Source organism: Fukomys damarensis, unplaced genomic scaffold (genome assembly GCF_012274545.1).
Source record: "Fukomys damarensis isolate Sample0158 unplaced genomic scaffold, DMR_v1.0_HiC HiC_scaffold_35, whole genome shotgun sequence".
Lineage (NCBI taxonomy): Eukaryota > Metazoa > Chordata > Mammalia > Rodentia > Bathyergidae > Fukomys > Fukomys damarensis.
The window spans coordinates 47485109-47498857 of NW_022900947.1; the positions used below are offsets into that span (position 1 = coordinate 47485109).

Here is a 13749-nt window from a genome sequence, read left to right on the forward strand (position 1 = left end):
TAGCAGTCAGAGGAAAATTTCAACCCTAACTGTTCGTTCTGGAGCTACTCCAAACGCACCATGACAGGCTATTGGTCAACACAAGGCTGCCGGCTCCTGACGACAAACAAGACGCACACCACTTGCTCTTGTAACCACCTGACCAACTTTGCAGTACTGATGGCACATGTGGAAGTTAAGGTAAGATACAGGGCAAAAACTAAAAACCCTTCAGCTTACAGTTCAGTCAGACTATAAACAATTGGAGCTACGAGAGCTGTCCCATTTCAGCATTTTTCAACTTTCGTAGTAATTCTGTCGGGGAACCCTCAGGCATTCAAGACATATCCTCTTGGATCCTTTGGGTGATTAATAAAATTGAAGTTTGTGTAATAAATTTCTGCTAGCTCTCTGCTTTTATGTCGTATAAATGTCAGAAGATAATTTGTAAGCGTGGTAAGGTAAGACTCCAGGTCCAAAGGCCAATAGGGTTGGAACGCAAAGCAGCACAATTCCAAAGAGCTGCACATAAGATTCAATACACAGCTATCAAACTGACTCTCAAGAAAGGAACTGATAAGCACCGTACACAGTACACAGAGGGCTTGGCAAACTCTAACAGAAGGCAACGAGTTCTGCTTATTGAAGGAGATACTATACTAAGGAAGAATCCAGGTGCTAACATAGTTTGCCCAGTCAGACACATGACTGACCTAGGTGGCAGTCTTTTCCCAGTGTGACTGGCCCTCATGTAGAGTGAGGACTGAGAGACAGAGACCTTTGGTTTGCAATGCGAGAGACACCTGGCAGGGCCTTAGAGACCCAAGCAGGACCACTGTGAGGAATACAGGTGTGGTACAATCCAAACTTAGGAGACCTAAGCTAGAAAACTCAGACCAGAGCACTATACAGATCCGTGTGTCAGAGGAGGTAAGATTGCTGCTGAGATAGTGTTGGAAACTTCAGTTTTTGTTCTGAGCAATTCAGGAATCACTGAGAACCCTGATAGCTTGCTTCCCTCGTAACAATAGTTCGGGAACTAAGTCTGACTCTGGTCTACATGTTGAATCCAGCCAGTAATTATAGCTGATGAAAAATAGATTATTTACATTATGTAACATTTTAAAAGACTGCTTTTTAAGCTTTGAAATAAGATGTCCAATACAAAGAATACATTTTCCTAAAAATTTTAAAGATTACAAACTAAATAAATTAATTACAAGTAAAATCTTCAAATACGGTCTCCTACAGTTTTATTCACATACTTATGTAGTTTAATTTGCATATTATTTAGGATTACCTTAAAATTATTAGTCATCTAATCAATAAAAATTCCTTGTCTTTGGAACTACTACTGTTATTTTTCTTTGGTAAGGTAAAATGCTTGTAGCATCAATGTTTTATGCAACATGCAAAGGTTCATTTCCATAGCATTTTCCATTGTAATGTCTCCATCAAGATTATTTGGAATATATAGCATTGTAGAGAGAAAATTAGCACTAAAACCTTCAATTGGCTCTGGCAAAAGCTGAACATTCTTTCTTAAAATTAACTAAAATTTTTATTATATATGTTAATGTTACTTAGCTGTTCAACATTAGTAATTAACAGATGGTATTTTCAAGGCAGTTGTCTTTATGGGCATAATGAAATGTAAAATAACATGTAGTTTTAACCTTACTGTTCAGTTTGGCACATATTTGTTATTATGTAATGCAGTAATAAATGATAAAGGATGTTGCCTTCAAGAGATTTACAGCTACTTAAAGATAAGACAGAAATAAGTAATTAGATTGCAATAAGATAATGATAAGGATGAAATTTACTGTGAAGTTTAGTGTTTATACTTTCTCACAGTATACTGTGAGAAAACCAAATAAAGTCAGGAAAATTTCTTAAAGACAATTCATAAGATGTAAATAAGGAGACTAGTGAATTAGCTAAGAAAGTTGTGAGGAATGTCCAGAGACAATAGCGTGAGAAAAACATGAACGAGGCTATATATCATGGTATGTGTTGTGCGTGGTGTGAGGAGGTCAAGGTGACTGCACCATATGAACAGCATGGTTGCTTAGCATTTGACAGTGAGCTGGGGAATCCCACAGGCTGGGGGCCGTGGAGGGCCTCATAGAGAAATTCAGATGGGCTTCACATCTGTAGACCCAGGACAGCAGCCAGAATGAATGGTCACACAGCCTATCACAGGTCAGGCCACGTATGTCTAAATGTGTGCTAGGAACAAGTAAGGCTGGCAGAAATGAAACAGAGCCTGACCTAAGAAAACTGAACTTGATAATGACTTAGAGGACTTGTATCTGAATTTAGAAATATCAGGACCTGGAGATCTAGCTCAGCACTACAGAGAGCTTGGCTAGACGTGTGAGTCCCTAGGTTCAATCCACAGCTCACCTGCCCCTCACCCCACACCAATTCATGCTCTGAATTTAGAGTTCATAGAATCCCTGGACTTGTGCACTCAAACATGTCATTGTGGGACAAGCCTGTACCCGACTCTGTCACTGGTATATTGTGCTCCCTCAGAACCCCAAAGCCCAGCTGAGGGGACTCCCTTTCCTAGGACTCACGTTACCTATTGGTGAGTCCTTGTAGTTACTCTACTTGATAGATTTCGGAAAAACATCACAGTGCTGGCTTACTTTGCATTTTACATATTACTCCTGAAACTATGTAGATGGATATGAAAATGATTAGACTAGCTGGATTTTGATGGTAATTTCAAAAGTCCTGGTAAAGGTGGGGATGAAGAGGATAGTTTATATTTCACATGTACTTAGGACACACACACACAAAACAATACCTTAAAGATTACTGAGGTTGGTAGGTGAGCTAGCAAGAAAGAAATAATATACTTGTGACTTCTCATCCCCTTGGTGTCAGGAAAAATAGAGGAAGTATGAATGTTCAATATACTTAAAATGCGAAAATTGTGGCACAAGTTTTGCCAACCTCATGCTGCCAGTGTAAGTGATTTGATCCAAAATTTTCCTTGACTAGAATTTAGAAATAGCCCTTATCCCAGAGGGACTACACCTAAGCTCAGTTAGCAGCATACAAGTACAGTTTCTTCAGCTGCGTTCACACAGTTCAAGTTTTGGCCTTCAAAAGACTATAAACCTTATTTTGTCAAAGCTTCGCAAATTGATCTAGTTTAGCAAGATTGTCTGCACTCACAAGTGACAGATTTAAATCTAGAATGAGTTAGTCTAGCTGTGGGATTCTACATTTCAGCCTAGGAAATAAACTCAGAAAAATGGATCAAATTTGAGGTAATGACAAAATAAATATTTTTTTCTCAGTTCATTGCCTAACAACCTCTCCTCAATCCATTATATAAGAATCATGGCCATGAGCACTATTGTGTGTCAACAAGAGACAAAATAAATGAAAATCAATAGTTTCTTTTATCAGCCAGTCACACAAGATGTGTGTCTTAGAGTTCCTATCTCACAATCTGTTATGATTGCCTGAATCAGTCCAATTTTGATCCCACAGCTGGAGTTTGACACTTTAATGATCAAAGAAAAACAGAAAATAAGGAGAGTGATAATCACTAAAACTTGAAAAGAAATACGCTAACCAGATTTACATGACACTAATGTCTAAACTAGAGCACTAATTTATTCGTGAACAATGGGAAGTGTAGCAGCCAGTTGGAGCAGATATTTATATGCGCTGCTTGTTATTTTCTGAATACCAGAAAATCTATAAAGGCAGCAAAATTACATTGGAAAAGTCTGTTTGATGAACTTGAAAAGAGGAAGCAGAGTTTGCTGAATAATTTTGACTGCTAATGACACCAAAGTGTGACCTCCTATTGTATCCGTCTTCTCTGCCAGTCTCCTTCTGTGTCCTTAATCACCCTTATCTGTTGCTTACCTATGTTGTCTCTACTGCTCAGCCGGCATTTCCTTTATCTTTTAGCCACATTTTTTGGAGCTTGTAAGGTATGCATCATAAAATACTGATATATTGCATGCACACAGTAGGTTCTTAATAAGTACAATTTCCTCCTTCTCTTTTGTGAGATATTTTACTAGACTCCACTGACTCTGGTAGAAGCTTCTGGTCCTGAAGGTCTCACATCTTTGAAGGGGGTGGAGTTCGAAAGAAGGGTGGGCAGGTGAAGCTGCTGTAGCTGTCATTGTTTTGATAAGTGTTGAGTGCCGCACAGTGATTTGGGGACATAGAGGAAGATCTCTTTGGGAACATAGAGGAAGGCAGGTGTGCTCACACGGGACTTAGCAGAGAAGTTCCCCATTCTGAAGCATGAGCAGGATGTGTATAAGAAAATTGTGTGTGAGAAGTAGAGTTGGCCATGTTCTTGCAACTCTTTGTCCACTGTGCCTTGGGACCCCACCTCTTCTTTCTTTTCTTCCTTGGCAGCTGGTCCTTTTTAGTTCCCTCTGCTGGTTTGTCTTCATCTCTATGACTTCTTAATGTCACTTTGGCCCAGAATATAATTTTACATATGTGAGATTTTTCCTAGTAGGGGATTTCATGTAGTCATATGACTCTGAAATTCATTTTATGTTTACTGTCTTGACCATGTGTCTCAGTATGAGCTATAATGTATTTCTACTACTTAGTATTGTGAGAGAATATTGGACCACAGGTTGCTAGCCTAAGATCAAAATTTAAAATTCAAAATACAGTGTCAATCAATTGCATTTTGCTTTCCCACATAGTCAAAAAGTTTTAAAGTAGAATTATCGTAAAATGTCAGGTCCACGGGCAGGCTGAAGCAGGAGCACTGCAAGTTAAAACTCAGCCTCAGCAACTTAGCGACTTAGTGAGACCCTATATCAAAATAAAAATATTTAAAAAGAGGCTGGAAATGTAACATAGTACAGTGACCCTATGTCCAATCTCCCATATCACAAAAAGAAAAAAATATATGAGTCAAATGATCATAATTAGATTAGATGTATCTAGTAAGTGTTGTCATGGTAGAACTGTTTTTGGCATTCTTCAAAGTGAGTCTTCTGTCTTAGTAAACAGCTGCTCTGCTCTCCAGTGTGCTCCAGCCCTAAACCAGGCCTCCTTTGTGTCTCTACACTCCTTCTGCATATTTAGTCCCATCAGAATATCCTTCCAGATTCAGAATCTCACCTCTTTTCGGTGTCTTCATCACCATCACCTAGGTTCAGTCCCTGTCATCTTCCCACAACTTTGTTCTGGCTGCGGGCCCTGAAGTGGTCTCTTTGCTTCTCCCCATATCCCTCTTAAGTGTCTTCTCAGAACAGTTGCCAAAGCGATCTTTTAAAAATATGGGTTAGTTACTGTCCCTCTTCTGATTGATTCACAAAAAAGTATTTCTGTAAATCATTTACACCCAGGTTCCGTATTCCCTGTCTTGGACTCAATCCTCAATACCTATCTCAGTAGGAGCCAACTTCAAAATCCTGGGCCCAGTTAGCGTCTTGTGACCACTCCTCCTACTCCTCCTCTTTCTCCTTCAACTGAACCTTCCAACAAATCTATCAGGTTAGACCCGAGTCTCAGTCCTCCGGTCCCCTGCAGGCAGCACAGTCTGCAAGTCTTCACAGTGTCGCTCTCTCCGTGAGGATTTCCCTGACCATCTATTTAAACACTGACATTACCCCATCTGTACAAAGTGAGGCATCCGGCAAACCAGTTTTCATGCTTCAGGGAATTTATAGTTGATGGAGAGATTTGTTAAGATTATTTCCTGGGGGAGATTGTAGCGAGGTCAGTTTAGGCAGATAAAAGAAGCAAGGCTTGCCTCCAACAAACTAGCTCAAGATTGCTCAGAAAAATAAATATGAATATTGAGGCGTTTCCTTGTTTTCACTAACTTTTTTTTCTACAGAGTAGGAGATAGTGGACTAGTGTAGATTTAGTTTTGTTTTGTTTTCTAAATTTTAATTGTCCCTAATTTGTTTATTTATTAAAAATGGTTGAACTAGCACTAGAGTTCTAAATAAAACAAGGGTTTTAGTCTTAACTGTCAAACAACATGGTTGAAAAAACAATGTAAATATGTACATATATCTATAAAGATTTTTTTTGTTTTTTTTGCACTGGGGAGCAAACTCAGCACCTTGGGCTTGCAAGGCAGGCGGTGGCACCACTGAGCTAAATCCCCAGCCAGCAAATATATTTTAAGTTAAATTTCCTGATCACTTGCTCCTCACTATGTTCTTTAAACTTTAAAGTATAAAAAAAATAAACAGATAAAAATACATATCTAGTGAATACTAATAAACTTACTAAGCTACATTTATTTTATTTCATTGTGATTTTCTCATATCGAAAATCAGATGTACTCTGAATATTTTTTTTAAATTACATAATAATTAAATGCAAACAAAATTATTCTTCCATTAGTGAACGATGTATTTCTGTTGAGAAAAAATTTCAGTAAAGAAACACATACCAGTTATTAGAATTGGATATGTGAGAAATGTTACACAAAGTGTCAGTTTGCACTTGGTCATTTCATGGTCCATAAGTAAGCATTGCTATTCTGCTAAGTTGCTAAAGATTCCCCACCTTTGCCAGTAATAAGTAATCTCCCTATATAAATGAGGATAACAATGTTTTAATGGTTTTGGTTTTCTTTCTTTGCTTCTTTCTTTTTTCTCTTTTTTTTCTTTCTTGCTTGCTTTCTTTCTGGGTTACACTGATACAGAAGTTGATAATTTGGGATTGGCAAAGACCTTAGGAAAACCTATGTTAATATTTTGTGTAGGAAGTATATTTCTGTTGATGTAAGCAAATCTATAAAAAGCTTTGTTCTGATTATCTTTACATATATATAGAATTTAGCTAATAGAATTTTTTTTTTAAATTGGAGCTTTTAACAAACAGATGTAAACATCTTAGAACCTGATTTTATTTCATTTCTTTCATTGTTGTTGCATTCCATGGAGTAACCATACTCTGAACCACTTGCTTTTTCTATTAAAATTACTGTTACTAATATTTTACACAGGTTACCATATTCTAAAATATATTTTTAGAAATATCTGCATTTAGTGACATTTGAAGACTGGGTACAGCATTTGGCACGTAACCATACACAGTAAAAGCTAACTTTCTTTTTATGTGTTGACAAAACACTGGGTGAGTTCCTCATTATTTATTATAATCATCTCTTGAAATATATTTGACTTCTCAAGATTATGAGTTCTCCTGTGAAGGATTATTCTTTTTTTCTTATTTGCAATACCAATGTATTGTATATGTATGAAACAATTCTCGACTGAATGGAGAGGATCCATTAAAACAGAATTAGTTTCTTTTGCTATTGATGTCTAGTTTGATTGCACTATGATCATCAGGAACAAGACAAGGATGCCCACTATCACCACTTCTCTTCAATATAGTTCTGGAAACATTAGCCACAGCAATTAGACAAGAGAAAGAAATTAAAGCAATAAAGATAGGAAAGGAAGAAGTTAAACTATCATTATTTGCTGATGATATGATACTCTACATTGAAGATCCAAAAAACTCCACCAAAAAACTTCTAGACTTAATTGACAGATTCAGTAAAGTATCTGGATACAAGGTGAATGCCCAAAAATCAATAGCCTTTCTATACACAAATAACAGACAGACAGAAAGAGAAATAAGGGAAAAAATTCCTTTTACAATAGCATCCAAAAAAATGAAGTATCTAGGAATCAATCTAACAAAAGAAACAAAAGATCTCTACACTGAAAACTACAGCACTCTGAAAAAAGAAATCGAAGAGGATATAAAAAAATGGAAAGATATCCCCTGCTCCTGGGTAGGAAGAATCAACATAGTGAAAATGGCCATACTACCAAAACTGCTATATACATTCAATGCAATGCCAATTGAAATTCCAACACTATATTTCACAGAACTAGAAAAAAGAATCCAAAAATTCATTTGGAACCACAAGAGACCTAGAATAGCAAAAGCCATTATAGGCAACAGTCACATGGCACCAGGTGTAACAATTCCCAATTTGAAACTATACTACAAAGCCACTGTGATAAAATCAGCATGGTACTGGCAAAGAAATAGGCCTGAGGATCAATGGAACAGACTGGAAGACACAAAAACAAATGCAGATGTACTCAGCTACCTCATCTTCGACAAAGGAGCTCACCATCCTCAGTGGAGGAAAGATAGCCTCTTTAATAAATGGTGTTGGAAAAACTGGATATCAACCTGTCACAGATTAAAATTAGACCCTTATCTTTCGCCATGCACTAAATTAAAATCCAAATGGATTAAAGATCTAAATATTAAAACAGAAACATTAAACTTGCTGGAAAGTAAGTTAGGCAGAACTCTGGAAGACATTGGTATAGGAAAAGACTTTATGAACAAATCCTCAGTAGCACGGGAACTAGCAGAAAGAATCAACAACTGGGATCTCATCTTACTAAAAAGCTTCTGTACTTCAAAAGAAACCATTAGCAGAACTAAGAGACAATCTACAATGTGGGAAAAAATTTTTACCAGCTGTACCTCAGACAAAGGACTATTATCAAGGATATATAAAGAACTCAAAACAATCAGTCCCCCCAAATATAAAGACCCGATCCAAAAATGGGCATCCGAAATGAACAGACATTTCTCATACAAAGAAGTGAAAGCAGCAAGAAAATATATGAAAAAATGTTCCACATCACTGGTCATTCGAGAGATGCAGATGAAAACAACACTGAGATTCCACCTCACCCCACAAAGAATGGCTGCTATCAAGAAATCACACAATAACAAATGTTGGCGGGGTTGTGGGGAGAAAGGAACCCTCCTCCATTGTTGGTGGGAGTGCAGACTAGTGCAACCACTATGGAAATCAATATGGAGATACCTCAAAGAGCTTGGACTGGAGGTTCCATTTGACCCAGCCATCCCTCTGTTGGGTATCTTTCCAAGAGAACTAAAAGAATCATATCACAGAGAAGTATGTGCACCCATGTTTATAGCGGCACAGTTTGTAATAGCTAAATCTTGGAAACAACCTATTTGCCCATCCGTTGGAAACTGGATAAAGAAGTTGTGGTTTTTCTATAAAATGGAATATTACTCAGCCATAAAGAGCGAGAGAATAGATTCATTCATAGGAAAATGGATACATATTGAAGATATACTCCTAAGTGAAATAAATAAGTCCCACATGTGTAAATACCAAATAGTTTCCCTGGTGTGAATATTCTGCAACAATGCATAAGATTCTAATAAGATTACTGACATTTAGAAATGGGAGGAAAGGAGCTAAAGGTGTAGGGAAGGTGTGATACGTAGGGGAAGAACAAAAAGGGAAAAGAAAAAAATGTGAGAGAATGAAAAGATGAAAATAAAGTGTTTGTAGATGGGGAGGGGAGGAGGGGGTGAAGGGAGGGCAGAGGTAAGGGGAAAAAAATGAGAATCAAGACTTGCCATGTAAAGGTACATGATCCCAACAATGAATGTAACTGTACTGTATCCCTAAAATGTACCAATAAACTCAATAAAATTTAAATAAAAATAAATAAATAAATAAATAAACAGAATTTGTGATAGAAGTTGGTTCTGTGACCTCTTTAACATCCAATGTACAGCTTCATTTCCTTTGTTTTCATTATTACTTTAAATAATTGTAGGATTTATATTGCTCATGTTTTAATGCCTCTCTTCTGTTTGATTGAACCACAAAACTAATGAATGTAACTGTACTGTATCCCTAAAATGTACCAATAAACTCAATAAAATTTAAATAAAAATAAATAAATAAATAAATAAACAGAATTAGTGATAGAAGTTGGTTCTGTGACCTCTTTAACATCCAATGTACAGCTTCATTTCCTTTGTTTTCATTATTACTTTAAATAATTGTAAGATTTATATTGCTCATGTTTTAGTGCCTCTCTTCTGTTTGATTGGAAACCACAAAACCACCTGCTGTGAATGGTTTCCTTTAAATTCTCAATTACGCTGACATCCAAAAATTCTGTCTCCTCTGGTTTTAACTTCCCAGTATTGGTACCATAAGCCCAAAGGTGGCCATATGGCAGGTTAACTGTCTCGGAGTTCTTTCTACTTCTGTTTTTCAGGAAACATGATTGTTTTCTTTTTTGGACAAAAAAGCCATTAAAAATCTTTCCATTAAGCTTTTAAAAGAAAATCACCTGATTGTAGAATAGTGATTACTGGGGGTTGCCAATGGATTTTTAACTAAATCCAATCAGTTTCAAACTAACTGAATTAACATTTGGATTATGGTTTTGTAGAGCAGGGTAGTAAACTCTTGAGAATTGGGTCCTATGATTTATATCAACTAAAATTGTGTTATAATTTCACTAATAATCTTTCTACTCTGTACTGTCAGTTCAACTTAATACTGATTTTTATTATCTTTGAAGGCTTTTACTTTCCTTAGTTTGATGATTGCACCTTATTTTTACTGTTCATCCTCTAACTCTAATCCCAACCTCTCCTCAGTCTAAGCCTACACGTTAATTCATTGTTTAAATCCAGTACATTTCTTTCTTAATATAATATTGATCCAAAACAGTCATGATTTGGAAATATTTAGTTCCATACTATGGATTTTTTGTGTTGAGCATTTAAGGCTCTAGTTTTTAAACTCCAGTAGAGAACACACGAGGTAGTTTCATTGTTATTAGACTCTGTAACTGCATGTTGAAAGTCTGCATTTTTTCGAAAGAATATTTTTTATTTTTTAAAGTTGAAACAGAAATGTTACTTTAAGAGTTTAATAAATGGATTGTATTAGTGGAAAAGAAAATAACACACAATGCTAAATGTTATGAATTTCTCCAATTTATATACTTATTTTATAGTGTGCTGTCTCGTGCATGATGGGACTAATGGCAAAGTACACGTGGACACATGAATATTTTGAAATATAGGTTATGTCCAGTTCGATCCTCTGAATGTTAAGCTTTTTGAGATAATTTAACATTTTTATTCTGGTTTTCTACAGACCTAGGTTTAACAATTTATTATTTTCCACAATTGGTTAAAGTTTTGCACAGGTTACCAAAAAACAGTCTTAATTAAAAAAAAAAAAAAAAGACAACTACCACTTTCATCACCTTCCGCATTTGCCTGGTGCCCTCTCCATGTACCAGATGCTGGAAAATACATATCTTGTAGTTTCCCAGATCACAGAGAGTATTTAGCAGCCCACTGGATTAGTTTGAGAAAATTTTCTTCCCACCACCATGGCTCCCAGAAGCTCAACTCTTGTGCCAGGAGCCTTTCCTCTCACCCAACAGGAAATGGAAGTTGCTGCCATACCCCCTTCTCCCATCTCTTACGGGACCACCATTCACTACAGCTTCCTTTATTTGATTTGGTAAAGGTGGTGTAAGGAAGAGAAATTACTGAAGGAATAAGAAGAAAGCTCTTTGGATTTTCCCTTTTACTTATCTCTGTGTGGGGCAGGGACGGAGGAAAGGTAAAGGTAGAAACAGAAAAAAAAAAGTTCTTGGCATCTGCTTAAGGAGGGGAATTGTCACTTAGCTCATGATATGTATTCTTAAATTCATAAAAGGAGACAATGTATCAATTTAGGTTTAGAAAGAACAACACAAAATTACGGATTTGAAGAAAAAACATTTAAATTATTATTTTCTCTACGGTTTTACTGAACTTGTATAGAAGAGTTAAATGACACAATGAACGCTAAATGCTTTTTCTCTGAATTAATAATTACATTTTTATGCTTTGGAGTATCACTTTTCTAAATATGATATGTATTTATATTTTGCTGTTTTACTTGACCTTTGAAAGTCAGGAAATATTTGATATTATGCGATTTAATGGTATATTATTTAACTCCTCAATTTCCAGCAAGTTTTAAGAACATTCTCTCCTCCATTACTATATACACGATATTTTTCAGTGACGCAATGTTACTATCTATATTATTTAATCCATATGTAAAATTTTTCAGTTGGTCCACTATAGTCATTATTTTTTAAGCAGGACCCAATCAATGATCACATGTTATCTCTAGCTGCCATGTCTTCTTAATCATCATTGAAGTTTATTTTTGTCTTTCATGAAGATGACATTTGGTAGAATTCATGTCGCTTCTACCAAAGAACGTTACACAGTCAAAATGCTTTTTGTTTGTTTGTTTTTGGTACTGGGGATCGAACTTGGAACCTTGCATTTGTGAGGCAGGCGGCGACACCACTGAGCTAAATCCCCAGCCAAAATGCTTATTTTTGACAAGGATACCACCAAGTAGGTGCTACATCTTCCGTGTGTCATTGAGAGGCCCCCTAACAGTCTGACTAGTTTGATAACTTTATTAAAGTTACTTTGTACAAGGACATTGTAGAAATATATTTGGAAAATGTGTTTTATCGATCTTAATTTTGTTGTAATATGTTTAGTCCACTTTTCCTTTGTTCTTCAAAGAACTGAGTACTATCATTATGACAAGCAAGACTTACAGTCTGTTTAGTAATATCAGTATTTTTGAGAAATATTTCATCATTCTGGTAGAGGTTGGGGAAATACAACAGAGAGAACCTTGACTGTACATTGTATGGGTCAGACAAGATGCCCCAGTGGGAGTGAAATAACATTGTAAGACAATTTGTTTAAGCATATAGAGACTGACAGCATTTTAGTAGTAGAAAAATATGGAATAGGATGGGTTTTTTGTTTGTTTTGCATTGTATGTTTTTCAGTAAGTTTCATATTCTAAAGAACTGATGATAAAATCTCTTTGATTTTTTTCTCCTGAATTTTAGCAAAATTTTAAGTAATAAGAGACCTAAGATCTTTTCATGCACAATTTGGATCCTAATACTTTAGTTTCTTTATCATCTTTACTTAGTAGGCTTGATTAGAAGTGGAAGCTAGAGATGCATCTGCTGTTCTAATGAGGAATACTTCATCAGAGAGAGGAGTTAAACATGTGGAGATTCTAAAAGGTGAAGATTGAGTGAGGACTTCAAATAGCAGAGGGTACCAGAGTGTCCCAAGATCTGTAATAACAGAAGTAAACATTATTTCTTTAATTTCTGCATAAATTCAGTTAATCCATGGCATCACAATGGATATCAGCATCACAATTCATAATGTTTGCAACTTTATAATTTAAGAAAGTAGGAAACGATATTAAAAATCAGGAAGCTTAAGTTCTTGACTCTGGTTCTTTAAATAACTGCCTCTTGTTGTCATGCAAATTGTTCCCATTATTAATTGGTTAAATAAGACTAATAAATTTTATAATATTGCTTTAGCATTATTTTACACAGACTCTCTAAAAAGCATTTGACAATGTTAAGTTTTCTGAAAAAATCATTTGTTAATTCTCTTTATGTAACTACTCTCAAAGCCTACAAGTTTTTGGTTCCAGAGGCAGCTAACTCGTAAACTCCAAAGAGTTGCTTGAGTTTCTAATGAAAAAGTATGATTAACTCTATTCATGTAAGCTTCCCTAGAAAAAGAGAAGTTTAGACAGATGCTTTGCCTTCTTTGAGAAGTGAAAAACTACTTTTTTTTCCACAAAGAAATTGTCAAATAATATATTTGAGGAAAGATGTTGTTTTAACTGCATATGTCTATATATGATGACTCAAAGAGTTGGTGTACAGACATTGTGAATTCCCCAGTGTCGGTATCACCCAATTTAAGTATTATCAAAAATCAATACAAAGAATAAATAAATTTTCAATGGTAGATTTTTTCATCATTAGATTATTTTATTATTGTGTGCCTGAGAGAATTAATTTTAATAATTTTAGGCACAGTGGTTTTCCCCACCCTTTGCCCATG

The 13749-nt window shown here is 35.8% G+C and overlaps 1 protein-coding gene across 7 annotated transcripts in view; it reads left to right on the forward strand.

Annotated features, from left to right (window-relative positions):
- Positions 1 to 13749, forward strand: part of Adgrl3 (adhesion G protein-coupled receptor L3) — an 811341-nt gene that overhangs the window by 670113 nt on the left and 127479 nt on the right. For all 7 annotated transcript variants that reach the window (XM_033758920.1, XM_033758923.1, XM_033758917.1 and 4 more), the window contains one exon: positions 4 to 180. In XM_033758920.1, coding sequence (XP_033614811.1) covers positions 4 to 180 — 177 coding nt within the window. The remainder of the gene's footprint in view (positions 1 to 3; positions 181 to 13749) is intronic.